General features: G+C 59.2%; 3 protein-coding genes across 13 annotated transcripts in view; 2 read left to right on the forward strand and 1 right to left on the reverse strand.

Moving 5' to 3' along the window:
- LOC125319234 (IgGFc-binding protein-like) overlaps positions 1 to 2,524 on the reverse strand; it is a 25,174-nt gene extending 22,650 nt beyond the window's left edge. For 3 of the 5 annotated variants that reach the window (XM_048290350.1, XM_048290351.1, XM_048290345.1), the window contains exons 1-2: positions 2,449 to 2,524; positions 603 to 725 (exon numbers count right to left, since the gene is read on the reverse strand). The gene's annotated coding sequence lies outside the window, so the exon portion shown is untranslated. Of the gene's footprint in view, positions 1 to 5; positions 525 to 602; positions 726 to 2,448 lie in introns of those variants that run through there. The other 2 variants (XM_048290347.1, XM_048290352.1) reach the window with 2 other exon arrangements.
- LOC125319235 lies at positions 1,382 to 11,323 on the forward strand. 7 transcript variants are annotated; one of them, XR_007200624.1, is made up of 8 exons: positions 1,382 to 1,455; positions 1,566 to 1,652; positions 1,992 to 2,787; positions 3,128 to 3,194; positions 3,288 to 3,336; positions 5,672 to 5,822; positions 5,908 to 5,988; positions 6,067 to 6,371. XR_007200624.1 is itself a non-coding variant. In XM_048290355.1 (7 exons), the coding sequence occupies exons 1-7, from the start codon at positions 1,447 to 1,449 to the stop codon at positions 10,608 to 10,610; spliced, it is 1,161 nt and encodes a 386-aa protein (XP_048146312.1). In that variant the 5' UTR covers positions 1,382 to 1,446; the 3' UTR covers positions 10,611 to 11,323. The 7 variants fall into 7 exon arrangements, 6 of the variants coding, with proteins under 6 accessions (XP_048146312.1, XP_048146315.1, XP_048146314.1 ...); XM_048290355.1 differs by lacking the exons at positions 5,672 to 5,822; positions 5,908 to 5,988; positions 6,067 to 6,371 and adding exons at positions 10,073 to 10,181; positions 10,567 to 11,323; XM_048290358.1 differs by lacking the exons at positions 5,908 to 5,988; positions 6,067 to 6,371 and adding an exon at positions 10,073 to 10,157 and having other exon boundaries at positions 5,672 to 5,844.
- A 1,488-nt stretch (positions 11,324 to 12,811) lies between these two features.
- On the forward strand, positions 12,812 to 15,609 carry CENPA (centromere protein A). Its single transcript, XM_048290361.1, has 4 exons — positions 12,812 to 12,902; positions 13,437 to 13,528; positions 14,680 to 14,757; positions 15,385 to 15,609. Exons 1-4 carry the CDS (start codon positions 12,827 to 12,829, stop codon positions 15,517 to 15,519), a joined length of 381 nt encoding a protein of 126 aa, XP_048146318.1. The 5' UTR covers positions 12,812 to 12,826; the 3' UTR covers positions 15,520 to 15,609.
- The last annotated feature ends 1,209 nt before the right edge of the window (positions 15,610 to 16,818 follow it).

The raw sequence follows: 16,818 nt of genomic DNA on the forward strand, positions 1-16,818 counted from the left end.
TTTACCCAAAATTAATGATCCGAGACCCAGCGGGGAATTCCGGGGAATGGGAAATTCTGGCCCAAGTGCCTGAAAAAGCTGAAGAAAACCAGCTGGAGCCAGGAGAGACGATGGAAAACAGGGAATTAAAGGGCTTCTGCCTTAAAATGAAGACATAAAAATGAGGAATCCCTGAACCCCACAGAGATCCACAAAAATGTCCAGAGACAGGGACCCCCCCAAACCCAGCCAGGGACCCCAAAAGCCACATGGGGATGCCCCAAAACTACCCAGGCATACTCTCAGCCCTCTGAACCCCCAAACCACAAGGTCCCTGCAGAGAGATGGGGGTCCCCGGGGCTGTTGGGGGTCCCTGGAAGGGTTTTGGGGTTCCTGATAAATGACACGGAGAAGAGAAATTTTCAGTTCCCCTGAAGGTGCTGGATGGAGCTTAAAGACTAACTGCAAAAAAGATGAAAGGATGTAAAGGTATGCACACAGGATCACAAGCATAGCTGGAACCAGTGGACAAATAGTTAATGAGGAATGCAGTGGGGTTTTGGCAAGTTATGTAACAAGAAGCAACTACGCATGGCCACAGAAAAAGTTCAAGGAAAGGTCACCTGTAATATGGAAGCATTCAGTGAATATGACCACCAGAGACCCCTTCGTGGTTCCTCCAGGACCATACCCTGTTGTAGTTTCACCGCACACATCAGATTAAAGGAGAAATCCCTCAGTGTGTCCTGCGCGGATAAAGAATGCCTGCTTTCTAATGCTGCAAATTGTGTTAGAAAGTTTCTTTTCCAACCAATTTTGGTATGATTCCCTTGGACGGGCTTACGGTTGTAAGGGGAGCTGAGAGAGTCCTGTCGGGGCTTGGGGGTCCCTGGGAAGGTTTGGGGTTTCTAGAGGAGATGTGGGGGGGTCTGTGGGGGAGACTGGGGGTCTCTGTCAGTGGGATCCCAGCTCTCTGCCACTTTCAGAGAGGGGCTCCCCACCCAGGACCTCTCAAACCACATGGGGACCCCTTCGACCGCCAAATCCCTCTAAGACGCCCACAACCACACCAGCCGCCGTCCCCAAACAAACCCTCTCCTGGGGATCCCCAACCAACCTCCCTGGGACCCTCAAAACCATCTCAGTGAGCCCCAAACCTCCCTGGGCATCCCTCTGTGCCTGCCCCCTGACCCGCAAACCCCTCCAAGGTTCCCCCCATTTATACTCCAGGGACTCCCTCAGTCCCTCCAGAGCCCCCAAACCCCTCCAGGGAATCCCCACATCCTCTCCAGGAACCCCAAAGCCCTCTCAGGGACCCCACCCCTCCCCCGCCGCGCTCGGCGCCGCCGCTTCCCGCCTTCCCCTTCCCCCGCCTCCCATTGGCCGCAGCGCCCGCCCGTCCCCGTCCTCAACCAATCAGCGCCCGAGCTCGCAGCGCTGGGGCGGAGCCAAGCGAGAGCGCGGGCGATGGAGCGGGTGAGGCCTGAGGGGTCCGGAGGGGACCGAGGCGGGGACGTGGGGGATCCCGGGGGAGAATTTGGGGGGTTCGAGGGGGCCCCGCGTCACTCCCCGCATCCCCCCCGCAGACGCTCAGTCTGGAGCAGCGAACGGAGCGGCTGGTGCAAAGGAGGTGGGAGAGCAGCCCGGCCTCGAGTGCCCCTCGAGATCCCCAAGTGCGCCCAGGTGACCCTGGGGACCCCAATCTGCTCCCTCGTTCCCTAAGTGTTGCCCCGGACTCCAAGGGCTACCCAGACCCCCAAATACCGCCCCAGACCCCCTAAGTGCCTCCCAGTTCCCTCCCCTGCCCCAGGTGATCCCCAAGAGTGCCCCGGGGACCCCCAACTACCCCACCCGATCCCAAGCGATGCCCCAGGCCCCCCATTCTGCCCGTAAGCGCGCCCCCGCAGGCCCTGAAATGCCGTCCGGGACCACCAGCCCCGCGGGGGGCAGTGCAGGGCCAGCATTTCAGGGGTCCTCCCTCCTCCCCAACCCTCTCCGCCCCCTCCAGCCAGGCCCTGCTCAGCACCCGCCCCCGCGGGCCACAAAGGGCGAAGCCTCCGTTTGGCTCCGCCCCCTCCAGATCCACCCTCGGCGATCCCCTCGTCCAGTGGCGCTTGAGGCGGTGCCAAAGGGAGGAGCCGGCGCTGGACGCGCCCTCGGCGGGGAGGGCCCTGCCGGGCTCTGCCGCTCCCCAGGGCGCCCTGCAGGGGGTGCCACGGGGGAGGTCACATGACCCCCCCGGGGCCGTGCAGGGGGCCGTGCCCTGGGGGCCACGTGATCCCCCCGGGGGTCACTGGCCAATCAGGAGGCACCTCTGCAAGCCCCTGCGCCAGGGGGCGCCTTCAGCGCAGGCCGGCTCCCAGGAGCCCTTGCGGCGGGAGCCCTGCTGGAGGCCGCCCGGCTCCCGCGGGGCCCTCTGGGCAACGGGGAGCGGCCCTCTGGGTGCTCGGCAGGGGGCGCTGTACTCACAGGCACGTGACTCCCGCGAGGCCCTGTCGCCAGTCAGCCGCAGCTGCTGGGCATCTCTGCACCAGGGGGCGCCACCCTGTGGGAAGCGAGAGTCCCATGAGCCTTTGCGGCAGGAGCCATGTTGGGGGTCACCTGACTGCCTCGAGGCTCTGCGGTGTGCGCCACCTTTGCGGCCACGTGACTCCCAGGATGCCCTGCGGCCCGCAAGGGAGGCGCTTCCCGAGCCCCTGCGCCGGGGGGGGCCGGGCTTGAGGTCACGTGAGCCCCGTGAGGCGCCGCAGCCAATCAGGAGCAGTGCCCGTGATGCCCTGCAGGGGGCGCCGCTGCAGCAGCCGCTGGGTGAGAGAGCAGAGGAGCCCGCGCGGGCCAGGGGGCGTTTGTGGGTGGGGGTCACCTGGGGGCCACGGGGATACTTCTTGGGACTGCAGGGCACTTGTAGGCCAGGGCAGTCACTTGTGGGGCTGCAGGGCACTTGCGGGGCTGGGGGGGGGGGGGGGGGCAGTTCTGGGTCAGGGGTTCACTTGAGGGGCTGGGGGGACACTCGTGGGTATGGGGGTCGCTTGAGGGACTGAGGCACCACTTGTGGGTTGGGGAGGCACTTCTGGGTCAGGAAGTCACTTGTGGGGCTGGGGGAACACTTGTGGTACTGCCACCCCCTGTGACACGGAGGCCCCCCCAGGCTGTTTGGGGGACCCCCTCCTCTGGATGCTGCGATGCCACCGCCGAGCCATAAGGGGACGGCTTCGGTAGGACGCTCCCATCCCCAAGTTTTAGGGGTCTGCCCCTGCGCCTCCGCCAGGTCCCCCTAACCCCCCATTTGTTCTCCCTTCTCCCCCCAGGGCCATCGAGACCCTCCTGGAACCCCCACCAGGGCGCCCCCAACCCATGGTGGGTTCAATAAAGCAATGACACCCCAAAATTGCACCAGGGAGGTGGGCAGACCCCCAAAATCCCCTCCCTTTCCTCCCCCACCTTTGGCGTTGCCCCCAATCCCCTCTCCCCCCATATGGCCCCAAGAGCATTTGGGGGATTCTGGGGGCTCAAAAGAGGGTGTTGGTCGGGTGCTGGACGTCTCTAGGGGGTCCAGGAGGGTGTGTGGGGTGTTTGCAGGGGCTCTGAAGCTGCCCAAAGGGGTTTGGGGGTGTATGGGGAGCGCCGGAAATCGGGAGTGGGTGGGAGGGGCACTGGGTGTCTATAGGGGGGTCCAGAAGAGCTCTATGGGGTTGGGGGATGTCTGTGGAAGTTGTTGGGGGTCCAGGAAGGAGTTTGGGGGGACCCTTGGGCTTTGGGGGGGTGGGGAGGGGGGGAGTCTTTAACTGTCCTGGGGTCTGTGGGATGTTTTGGGAGGCCCAGGAAAGAGCTGGGGGCTTTGTGGGGACGAGGGGCGGACACTGTGGCGTCTGGGGGGGTTGCTGGGCGTATCGGGCAGGGGAACCCCCAAACCCGTGTGGGGCGGCTCACCTGGCTTCTTCACCTTCACGGCCAACGTGGCGCCGGGGGGTTCTGGTGTCCCCCTGCCCCCGAGGGGGCTGCGGGGGGTCATGGGGGGCGTCAGAAACAGCCCCCAAATCCCTCGGGCCCTGCCGCCTTCCATTGGCCGTCGCGCCCGCCCGTCCTCGCTCTGAGCCAATCGGCGCCCGAGAACGCGGCGTTGGGGGCGGTGCCCCGGTTCCGCGCCAGTTTACTCACTTCCCGGACTACAAGTCCCGAAATGCCTCGGGGCGCCGTAACGCGCCTGTAGAGCCGGGACTGCGGTTCCCGTCATGCTCCGCGGTTCCCGTCATGCTCCGCGGCCCCCGAGAGCCCGGTCGGGGCCGGGAGTGCCCCCAAGTGCTTCCCTGAGCCGTAAGTGCCCCCAGATGTCCCCCTCCTGATCCTCAAGTGCCCTCCGCGATCCCTAAGCCTGCCCGCCCCCGGTCCCTTACTGGCCCCCAAAATGCCCTCTATATGTCCCCTCGGACCCCCAAGTGCACTCCAGTTGCCTCCCCGACCCCTAAGTGCCCCTCCAGACCCTTAAGTGATCCCGCAAGCACCCCCAACTGCCCTCCAAGGGCCCGTCAAGCGCCCCGGGGAATCGGTGCGATGACAGCGGTGTGAGAAAGAGCCTGACCCTATCGCAGTATCGGCAACAGTTCAGCCTTTAATTAAAATTTGAATTAAAACTGCAGTTGCCCATGTGAGGGATGGACAAGCCCCCCACCTCTTCGTGCCGCTCCCATGGTCCCTCTTGGAGCCAGGGAAATTGCAGGAAAAGCATTCCTGCGTGTTGCGTACATAAAAAATTTCATGGGAGTCGGGAACAATCTGTGTGGTGAGCTTCCTGGACAGGTGGAGATCAAATCCTGCCACGTGAAGGAGAGGTTGAGAGGACTTTGGGGACCTGCAGTATACATTCTATAGCCCCGCCCCCCAAAACCCCAGAGACCCCCACCATCCCCTACATACTCCCCCAAACTCCCCACTAGACCCCAAATACCCTTGGAGTCCCCTCAAAATACCCCATAGCTCCCCCCCCTCCGAACACCCTATAAACCGTCAGGGCCCTCCCAAACTCCCTCTAAAACCCCCTGAGGCCCCCTGAAACAACCCATAGATCTGCCCAAATGCCCAGCACTCCCCCGAGCCCCCCAAAAGGGGCTACCCCAGATGGCCACAGCTAGGCAGGGACTGCCTGAGCCAGTTTTTGGGCTGATATGTATGTAGGTAGGGGACAGGATGGAGGGTGAGGGTTTTCACCTGCCAGAGGGCAAGGTTAGATGGGATATTGGGAAGAAATTCCTCCCTGTGAGCGTGGTGACACCCTGGCACAGGGTGCCCAGAGAAGCTGTGGCTGCTCCATCCCTGGAAGTGTCCAAGGCCAGGTTGGACAGGGCTTGGAGCAACTTGGGATGGTGGAAGGTGTCCCTGCCCATGGCAGGGAGTGCATTGAGATGACCTTTGAAGTCCCTTCCAACCCAAACCAGCCTGGCATGCTAAAACTGGTGGAGGTTTGGGGTGGGTGACCTTGGCTGACCCCGGGCGCCCCCCTCCAGGCTGCTCCATCACTCACGCTTCAGGAAGAGACAGGAAGAGAAAACCTGATGAAAAAGCTCCTGGGGGAAATGGGTTGGAGGGGTGTCAGTCCCTCAGGAGCTGCTCCAGGTCCCTTTCCATGGGGTGAGTCCCTCAGGTGGAGGCACTTGGGGCACAGAGGCAGCATCTGCCTCACTCTGTTCTTCTCCAGGGCTGCAGGGGAATCTCTGCTCTGGCACCTGCAGCACCTCCTCACCTGGGGATCTGCTCGGGGAGGAGAGACAACAGCAGTGAAAGGGACTTGGCACCAAAGGAGGCATCAGCAGAGCAAGAAACATTTCCCAAGCTCTAGCTGGTGTCAGGTGAACTCAGACGGGAGATCAGGTGGGTTTGGTTTTAACCAGAAAGTGAATTTAAGAGTAAATCATGGATTTCCTCCTATGTCAGGGAATTCTCTGGAACATGGATTTGCTGCTTTAAAATGTTGGTTTACTTTCCATAATTCATCTGGGCTGTGTTATGCAAGAGGTCAGTGTTTCACCTTTTATAAATAAAGAGCTGATGGTGATGATGATGATGATGATACTTATTTAGGCTCCCTTGCAGCACATCTGCAAGGCAGGGACTTTGCTCTCAAGACTTCAATTATGCAGAATTTACCCTTCCTTTGCTCACAATTTTCCCTCTGCTGAGCTACTCCCAGTGACCATCACCAAATCCCACATGACCAGAGTCTTGATTGCACCAAAATTAAATTAAACTGTGAATGTTATTTTTCTTAAGGATTTTAAGATTTATAAATCCCCTGTTCTAGAGTGATATGGGTGTGGCAGGCAAGACTTGGAGGGTTTAGAGATAAAAGCAGCATTTTTTGTATGTTTTTTATTAAAAATAAAGTATTTTTACTCAGCCATGGCAGGTTCTCTCCTGGCAGCTGCTGCAGGGTTTCAGGGATGGAATCTGGGGACATCCAGCAGGTCCTGAGACCTCATTTTTCTCTAAGTGTGGATTCTGAAACGGCAAAGGAAAAGTATGAGGAAACTTTAGAAGCTGAGCAAAACTACCCAAAATGTGGCCTGAGGCCCTTGCCTGTGTTTTGGGCAGTTAAAGAATAGTTGCAATTAAGGGCCTCTGGAGATCAGCCAACAAAATGTCCTGGTCTTGCACAATCTCCTCACCCTGGAATGTTTGGGGTTGGGGAGGTGAAACCTAATTTGTGTCCCTGAAGGGATGGATGGAATTTTGCTCTGGGTTTGAGTTGGGAGGAAACAGAACTGGGAGCGTTGGATTGCTCTCAGCTGTTTTTTTTGTCTCCCAGCCCTGTGGGATGTGGCAGGACAAGTGAGGCTCCTCCCTGCCCACCTCTCCCACCTCCTGAGTCCTTCCAAAGGGCTGCCAAGGGAGCCTGCACCCACTTCACTCCCCTCATCCATCCAGGAATTGTCTTGTTGTGAAAGGCAATCAGAAAAGTTCTGTGATGAAATTTTAGGGAGTCCAGTGGGGAACCTTCTTCCTGCCTTCCTCCCTGCTTATCTCATGCTCCTTTTCCTCTATTCTCTGTTGCTCTGTCCTGCTCCCTGTGCCATCGCTCCTCCCTGTGACAGGCAGAATTTCCTTTCCACCAGTTGTCCATATTCCATCATCACTTGTGAGTTGTTCCTGCACAGAATCACAAAATCAGTTAGATTGGAAGAGACTAGTAGGTCATCTGGTCCAACCTCGCTGCTCAGGCAGAATCATCCTGGCGCACATGGCACAGGATTGTGTCCAGACCTACAGTCCCCTGTAGATCCAGATGAGGTTCAGTGTGCACAAACCATGTGGTGGAAGTTCCTACTGAGCTGCCATCGCCATATACCAACTCATTGGCAGTGATGTTGTGGAAAGGAGGAGAACAAAGAGTAGATAATTTGGTTACCAAACTCTGGCAATGTGAAGAAAGTACCGCTTCCACCTATGAACCTGCATCTTGTCTGTGGAAAGGACCTCCAGCAATTTAAAGAAGTGCCCCATGCCCCACCAGTACAGACCAGAGTCTATGGGGAGCAAGTGCCTCCTGCCCAAGAGAGAGGAGGCACACCACGAGGTTACCTGTGGTTTTACCTGCCTGACCATGGTGAAGACATGAAGAGGTGGGATGGAAAACCCACCTCTGCCTTGGCAGCACAGGTATGTGAATTGACAGGAAAAATTAACCACCACAGAAAACTCCTCAAGGAAAAATGGCACTCCAGTTTCCAGTGGGCAAGTCCTCAGGCAGAATTGAAGGGCTGATGTTACCTCTGATCCTCCTGAAGGGACCTCCAGGTCATGTTTACAAGCACTGACCAATGAGTACTGTGACCAGAACTAGAGGGGTCCTGGCTCCAGCCAGGTGTGGAAAAAGGACAGCGGGATCTCTTGGACTGTGTGGATCCATGGCCTGGCACAGCAGGGCCCCAGGAGCACAAGGCTTTACTTGACACTGGTGCCATCAAGATATGTAGGGGCAGAATCCATCTCTGTTTCTGGGATGATGGGGGATCCCAACAGGGACTGTACTGGAAGCTGAAGTGCTCCTGACTGGGAATGAAGGGCAAAAACACTCCACTGTGATTGGCCTAGACGCTCCGTGTATCCTTGGCATAGATCACCTCATAGAGGTATTTCAAGGACCCAGAAGGACATCACTGGGCTTTGGGAGAGCTGCTGTGGAATTAGACAGAAGAAATTAAGACAGCTGAATCCCTTGCTTGGTCTTTCAGAGGACCCTTCTGCTGTGGGACTTCTGAGGGTTGAAGAACAGCAGGTACCAATGGCCAGCACAAGTGTCCCATTGGCAACATGGCACCGACTGGGACTTCAGGACCCCATCCATGAGATGATCCATGAACTGGAGGGCTGGGCGTGCTCAGCAGGACTCGCTCGCCCATCAGTAGCCCCACATGGCCCATGCCTGAGTCCAGCGGAGAGTGGACACTGACAGTGGACTGTCATGGCCTGAACAAAGTCACACTGTCACTGAGTGCTGCCATGCTGGACATGCTGGAACTTCAGTGTGAGCTGGAGTCCAAGTGCCACCATTGCATTGCCAATGCGTTCTTCTCCATTCCTCTGTTAGCAGATTCCCAGCCCTGGGGTCCCTCTTTGGGCCCCCAGCCCTGAGGCTGCCCCAGGTGGGGCCTTGGCCTCCCTGTGGCCCCCTGTCCACACAGGTGGGTTTGGTGGCCACCTTGATTAGTGCCACCCTCAGCTCCAGGGGGTCCCTGGGGGTCCCTGGTGAGGGGGAGCAGGGGCTGATGGAGCTCTGTGCCCAGTCACATGGGGAGGATGTCCCACTTTCAGGGGGTGTTCAATCTTACAGGAAGGGTGGTGTCCAGTCCAGTGATGGGTCCCCCAATGCCATGGAAGGAGGGGGTGTGTGACCCAATCCCATGGAGAGGATTTCAGTTCCAAGAAGGTAAACCAGTTACATGTGGGGGCCTCAAGGCCATTAACTGGAGCAGGGGGGTCCCAATCCCATGCAGAGGGGCCCAGATCCCTGGGTGGGGTCTCATTCCATGAAGGGGGATAGTGTCCTCTGTCCCATTGGCAGGGTCCCAAAAATGAAGGGGAGGAAGTATGCTCTTGCCCCATCCTGTTTGCCACACTGTTGGGGTCCCCCCCTGTATTCAGGGTCTTCCCTCCCTCTATTTTTTTGTCTCCCAGAGGAACACGGGGCCACTAGAGGAATGTCCCAGCTGGCCAGGAAGAGTCCAGGCACCTCCTGCCACAGGGCATGGACATTGGGAGGTGTGAGGGTAGGGTGGAGATGTGGGGGACACACAGGGGACATTGGGAACACATGGGAGACATGAGGACATTGGGGGATACATGGGGGGACAGGTGGGACATGAGGGACACTGGGGACATGTGTGTACATGAGGGAGATGGGGGAACATGGGGACATGTTCAGGGGTGGCAATGAGGGTACCGTGTCCATGGGGAGGGGCGGTGTTGGAAATGATACAACTTGTAAAATTTTAAATTAACTTTAGTCAGGGGTTTTGTTCGTCTTTGCCCGGGGGAAGGGAATGGAAGTTTCTTTTCAAGAGACTCTTCCCTGGGCAAGGCCTGATGAGCTTGACATCTCAATGGACTGGGAGCTGCCAGAGGATGCACAAGAGATAAGTGACCATTAACAAACATCTTTCCTGATGTGTCAGAGACACCTGGTCTGGGGAAAGGTCAATAAGAGAACAAAGAATGAGGACCTAATCAGCATTGAAGGCAAACTGATCAATAACCAATACGAAACCAATACTAAGACTGTTACACTAACTGTGTAACTTGGGACCAATGAACAATGAACCAACGAATTTCTCTGGGTTTTTATTGTGTAAGTATGTGAAAAATCTAGTAAAGAGCCACGTGTGATGGAAGGATTTTCTCTGCACAACCCAGGCAATGTGTGGATGAAATTATTTCTGTTGCACATTGTGGCCAGAACAACATCCTGGCCAGAGTAAAGTAATATCTTCATTCTCTAACACTAAAAATGTTTTTGTTTTTCCTGCAGTTTTGGTGACAGCAGGACAGTGCCTCCATGTCCCTCCATATCCCCCCACATCACTTGTGTGTGCTTTTCCCCCAGATGGATTTTGTGGACATCTGCAACCCTCAACTGACCCCCACTGGCCACAGGGAGGCACTGGGAGCTACTGGGACTATGCTGGGAGCAACTGGAAGATACTGGAACCACGGTGGGGGTATTGGGATCACAACTGGGGTAACCAGGATCATACAGGGGACAACTGGAACCATGCTGGGGCGTGACAGGGAGTAAGGGGAATCACACTGGGGGTGAATGGGAGGAACTGGGACCATGCTGGGATCCTAGTGGTATCATACTGGGAATGACTAGGATCATACGGGGAATGACTGGAACCGTACTGGAGGTGATTGGCAGCCACTGAGACCAGGGCCAGAAGGATCCAGGGAATTCCAAGTCTTTGTGCCGAGATGGCCCTGGAACAGATCCCCTGGGGGGAACCCATGGCACAGACAGGAAAACCAGGGCATTGGGAACAGCCAGGGCTTGGGAAAGGCAGGTCCTGCCTGACTCACCTGATCTCCTGCTGTGCCCAGGTGGCCCTGATGGGTGTTGGACATGTGTGGGTGTGTCTGCCTGAAGCTCAGCAAAGACTTTGGCACTGCCTCTATCTCCCTGCATCTCTTGGAGCACCTGCGGCTCCCGGCTGGGACAGGTGCTTCTCACTGGGAACACCTGGATGGTGGCCAGGCCAAGGACGGGTGGGAATGGGGCCACAACCAGGTGGGGCTGGGCACTGCTGGGGTTCCCCAGGGCTCAGTGTTGGGGCTGGTCCTGTTCAACATCTTCATCTGTGACCTGGATAAGGGGATTGAGGGCACCCTCAGGATGTTCACAGATCACACCAGCTTGGGTGGAAGTGTGGATCTGCTGGAGGGCAGGAAGCTCTGCAGAGGGATCAGGACAGGCTGGATCAATGGGCCAAGGATAATGGTGTGAGGGTCAACAAGGCCAAGTGCTGGGTCATGACAACCCCATGGAACGCTCCAGGCTGGGGAAGGAATGGCTTGAGAGCTGCTCATCAGGAAGGAATTTGGGGCTGCTGGTTGGCAGCCAGCTGGATTTGAGCCAGCCCAGTTGGGAAGAAGGCCATTGGCACCTGGCCTGTACCAGCCATAGTGTGGTCAGCAGGACCAGGGCAGTGATTAGAGGCCCCACCTCGAGTCCTGTGTCCTGTTCTGGCCCCTCACTGCAAGAGAGACATTGAGAGGCTGAAGTATATCCAGGGAAGGGAATGGAGCTGGGAAGGGGCTGGAGCACCCGGAGCAGCTGAGGGAGCTGGGAAAGGGGCTGAGCCTGGAGCAAAGGAGGCTCAGGGGGGCCCTTCTGGCTCTGCACAACTCCCTGACAGGAGGGGGCAGCCGGGGGGGTCGGGCTCTGCTCCCAGGGAACAGGGACAGGACAAGAGGAAATGGCCTGAAGCTGTGGCAGGGGAGGTTCGGGTTGGACATCAGGAGGAATTTCCTCAAGGAAAGGGTTGTCAGCCATTGGAAGAGGCTGCCCAGGGAGGTGGTCGAGTACTCATCCCTGGAGGTGTTCAAGGAACAACTAGACATGGCACTCAGTGTGATGGTCAAATCATAAAGTGGAAGTTGGTCAGAGGTTGGACTCAGTATTGGAGGGATTTTCCAGCCTCAGTGATTCAGTGAAATGGGTGTGTGGTGGCCCACTGGGAGGACTGGGAGGAACTGGAAGATCTGGGGGGACAACTGGGATGTCTAGTGTTGGAAACTGGGAGGTTTGATGGTGTCAAATGGGGGGTGTGATGGCCCACTGGGAAAACTGGGGGTAAACTGGGCAGTCTGTAAGGCAATGTCCCCAAGACACCCCAAAGCCCACCTGGGTCACCATGGGTTCACTAACCCCCCAATCTGCTTCTCCTAATGGATTTCATGGACACTTGTAACCCTCGACTGACCCCGACCAGGTACTGGGAGGCACAGGGAGCTACTGGGACCATATTGGGAGCCAACGGAAGACACACTGGAAGCAGATGGAAGATGCTGGAACCATGTTGGGATACTGGGATCACAGCTGGGGCAACTAGGATCATACAGGGGACAACTGGAACCATGCTGGGTTCATACTGGGAGTGTCTGGAACCGCACTGGGGCCAACTGGTATCATAGTGGGAGTGACTGGGATCATAGTGGGATCATTCTAGTAGTGACAGGAATTGACTGGGACCATTAGAGGGTGTGACTGTGAGTTGTTGTGATCATACTGGACTCACACTGGGAGTGACTGGAAAGCACTAGGATCATATTGGGGGGCACTGGAATCATACTGGGATGAAACTGGGATCATTCTGGGAGTAACTGGAACCATGCAGATGACCGGGAGCAACGGGAACCATGCTGGGAGTGACTGGGATCACACTGGGACGATTACACGGACCATACTGGGATCACACTGGGACGGTAACTGAGACTACCCTGGGAGCGCCAAGGCGCGGGGTGCCCGGGGCGGGGCCATGCAGATTTATGCTAATGAGAACCATCGAGTCGCGGAGTCCGGCGGCGCAGAGCGGTCGCGGGCAGCGCGGGAGGAAGTGACGTCAAGAGCAGCGCGGCGCGGCGGGAGGTTTGAACCGCGCGGCGGCGGCGGCGGGTCCCGGGCGTGACGTCACGGCCGGGGAGCGGGGTGGGGGGGGGGGCTGGGGGGGATCCGGGAGTGGCGGGGGGGCCCCGGACACCTGGGTCCGCCCTGACCCCCCCCTTCCCCGCCAGCCGGCTCCCCTCCAGCCCCGCCGGACGCCTGGACTTGCCCTGACCCCGCTTTGGGCTCGGCCTCGCCATGCCCCGCCCCAAGCCCACCCCCCGACGGCGCGGCCGCCCCCCAGCCCCCCCATCGCCCCGGCCGCGGGCACGCAGTGAGTGAGGGGTGGGGGACTCCCCTTATAGACACCCGCTATGGACCTCCCACATCGAGCCCCCTTTTAGGCCCCCCTCCAGAGCACTCCTATGGACCCCACTATAGAACTGCCCTTAGGGACCCTCCCCCCGTTATTCTCCCCCGCCCGCAACCTGTGCCCTATATACCCCTATAGGCCTCCGTCACCTATAGTCACCCCACACTCCCTCTCCCCTATACCCTATTCCCTATAACCCCCCCATACTCCCTGCCCCCTATAGCTCCCCTCTATCGGCCATCCCCTGTAGCCCCTATAGATCCCTCATACCCCCGATGTCCCCCCAGACCTTATAGATCCCTTATACCCCCCACAGCTTTCCCCTGTCCCCCCAGCTCCTATAGACCCCCACAGATCCCCTATAGCCCTCTGTATCCTCACAGGCCCTATAGATCTCCTATACCCCCCATGTTCCCTCAGAGGCCCCCATCTGTGCCCCTCTAGGCCAAATAGATCCCCTAAAGCCCCCACAGACCCCCATCTAATGTCCCCCAGGGCGCCGCCCGGGTCAGCGAGCACTGCAGGAGATCCGCAGGTACCAGAGCAGCACCCGCCTGCTGCTGCGCCCTGGCCCCTTCGCCCGCCTGGTGAGAACCCCCCACATCCCAGAATGAAAACTCCTGCACCCCAAAATCCCCGGACATCCCCATTTCCCCCACAGAACCTTCCCAACATCCCCCATGGGCTCCCCTGGGACCCCACAGATTCTCTCAGATACCCATAAAATCTACTTTGGGACCCCCAAATCCCTCCATGACCCCCCTAAATCCACCCCAGGACCTCCCATTATCTGGGGTCTCCCAAACCCCTCTGGATCCCCTCTCCTGGGATCCCCAAATCCACCCTGGGAGACCCCAGATCAACCCTCTTGGATCCTGCAACCTCTCCCAGAGCCTTCAAACCCGCCCTGGGACCCTTCAGCTCCTCACAGGACTCCCCCAATTACCCACTGGGACCCCTCAAACAACCCCTTCAAATCCAACCCCCAAATCTGACCTGGGACCCCTGAAATCCAACCTGGAACCCTCCAGTCTCCCCTTGGACCCCGCCCCAAACACCCACTGGGACTGTCCAACTCCCTCCAGACCTACCAGGTTCCCAGAGCCCCGTATCACCCTCTGGGGCCCCTCAAGACCACCCCCCTCCCCCAGGGCCCCCCCTAAACCCTGTTCCAGCCCTCCCCATGTCCTTGTCCCCCCCCATCCTCATGACACGGTGGCCCTGTCCTCCCCCAACATCCTTGCATGTCCCCCAATGTCGTTTTGTCCTTCCAGACATCCTTGTGTCCCCCCACCCTCAGGGGCTGCATGGATTGTGTGTTCCCTGTGCCCCTTCCCCCGTGCTGGCACTGTCCCCCCTGTCCCATCGGGGTGTCCTCAGGGGAGTGTCCCCATGTTCCCATGCCCAAGGGTGTTCCCAAGATGTTCCCAATGTAGTGCTTCCCCCTGCCCCGCACCTGGGGTCTCCGCAGGGTGTCCCCATCATCCCCAGTCCCCAGGATATCCCCAGGTGTTCCTGTCCCTGGGGTGTCCCCAAAGTGTTGCCAGGGTGACAACAAGGGTGTCCCCAGGTCCTGGGGATGTCCCCAGGACAGTGTCCCCATGTCTCCAGGGTGTTGCCAGGGTGGTGGCCCCAGCCTGGGGTGTCCTCATGTCCCCCATATTCCCTCCATGTTGTCCCCATGTCCCCCCACTCCCTGTGACCCCAATGCCCCCATGTGACCCCCTCCCTGCCCCAGGTGCGGGAGCTCTGCCTGCTCTTCACCCGGGGGGTCGATTACCGCTGGCAGCGCATGGCCCTGCTGGCACTGCAGGAGGTAGGGGTCAGGGGCCCAGGCGTGGTGGAAGGGGCCACAGAGAGGCTGGAGGAGTCCTCTGGGTGCTGCAGGGGTGTCCAGGGAGCTTAAGGGGGTGGGGAGGGGTCCCAGGGGGCTGTGGGGGATCTCATGGGTGCTGAGAAGGTTTCCATGGGCGTTGGGGAAAGGGGTTCTGTGGGTGCTGCAGGAGGGTCTGGGGGTGCCTCTGGGGGGCTGGGGAAGTCCAGGAAGGTCTCTGGGTGCTTGGATGGGGCTGAGAGGTTTGCCAGGGGGGTCTGATGTGTGCTGAGGGGGAGTCTAGGAGGGTCTCCATGGGCTGGGGGGACCTATGGGTTCTGGGACAGAGTTCCTTGGATGTTGAGAGGGTCTCTGGGAGACCTCTGGGTGCTGGGGGGGGTCCCTTATCCCCGGGATCTGTTGGGGAATGGGGGTGGGTCACTGGGTGTTGGTCCCCCCTCACACATTTAGAAGCACAGGGTGTTTCGGTCCCCCCAGTCCACCGTGGGTGGGTTTGGAGGGATCCTGCCCTCTGGGGGTGTGTTTTGGGGGGTCGCTGCCCCCGGGGGAGCTGTGGGGGTTGGGGCATGCTGGGGGTTTTGGGGAACCATCTCAGGTTTTGGGATGCAGGCAGCAGAGGCCTTCACTGTGCGGCTGCTGGAGGACGCGTACCTGTGCTCGCTGCATGCCCGCCGAGTCACCCTGTTCCCCAAGGATCTGCAGCTGGCCCGGCGCCTGCGGGGCCTCGAGGGGGGGGGCATCTGAAGGGGGACCCCCTGAACTCCTGTACAGAGACCCACTCCCTGGGACCCCTGTACCAGGACCCCCACCCTGGCGCTCTCTCCTGACAATCTCACGTCCCTAATCTTACTGGGAGCTCCTATGGGACCATCATGCTGGCAACCCCCATGAAGTCCCCCACGCTGGGGCCCTGTCCTTACATGCCTAATAAGTTTTGGGATCCTCCTCCCCAAGACCCCCCATGGCGGCCCACTCCACAGACTCCCCCCTATTGGACCCCCACCTCAGGATGCCCAACAACCCCTCCAGGGACCCATCCCAGGGTGGAGGTCCCATTCCTTACTCCAGCACCCGTCAGATTATTGAGGACCCCAACCCATGATCCCCCTGGGACCCCCTCACCAGAATGCCACCCCCAGGGGAACCTACCTGGGACCTCCACCCTATTGGGGACCCTCCCAGTTCTGCCGCACCCCAATAAATGAACTAATTAAATTTTTTAACCCCTTAGTGCTGTTGACAGGGAGGATGGAAGGGATTTGGGGGTGAGGCACCCCAGCAGGGGACTCTGGAGGGGAGAAGAACTCACAGGGAGGGGGGCTCTGGGGATATTTTGGGTGAGGGCATCCCCCCAGGATAGGGACCAGGAAGGTCTTGGAGCCTAAGGGGTCCCATTTATAGTGGTGGGGGGGGTGGGTCACCTAGGCGGCAGCGCTTTGGGGGTTCGCTTTATGAGCGGGGTCACGGCTTTTGGGGCAGCGCTTAGGGGTGGTTTGAAAGTGGGTAGGGCTGCCTGCGGGGGGTGGGGCTTAGAACCCACCATTAGCAGCGGAGCAGCCCCTGAGGTTGCACCCACCCATGGGCGGAGTTCTGGGGGTGGGGCTTCAACAGGGTCCCCTCTATGGGGCAGGGCTGAGGGGCCCCCTTAGAGGGCTGCAGGGAGCGCGGCTAGCGGGGGCTCTGGGCACTGCCAGGCTGCTGGTGCGGCTGCTGGTGCCGCTGTTCCCGCTGCTGGTGCGGCTGCTGGTGCGGCTGTTCCCGCTGCTGTTCCCGCTGCTGGTGCCGCTGCTGTTCCCGCTGCTGGTGCCGCTGCTGGTGCGGCTGCTGGTGCGGCTGTTCCCGCTGCTGTTCCCGCTGCTGGTGCCGCTGCTGTTCCCGCTGCTGGTGCCGCTGCTGGTGCGGCTGCTGGTGCGGCTGTTCCCGCTGCTGTTCCCGCTGCTGTTCCCGCTGCCGCTGCTGTTCCCGCTGCTGTTCCCGCTGCCACTGCTGTTCCCGCTGCCGTTCCCGCTGCTGTTCCCGCTGCCACTGCTGATGCCGCTGCTG

This window comes from Corvus hawaiiensis, chromosome 37 (genome assembly GCF_020740725.1).
Source record: "Corvus hawaiiensis isolate bCorHaw1 chromosome 37, bCorHaw1.pri.cur, whole genome shotgun sequence".
Classification (NCBI taxonomy): domain Eukaryota; kingdom Metazoa; phylum Chordata; class Aves; order Passeriformes; family Corvidae; genus Corvus; species Corvus hawaiiensis.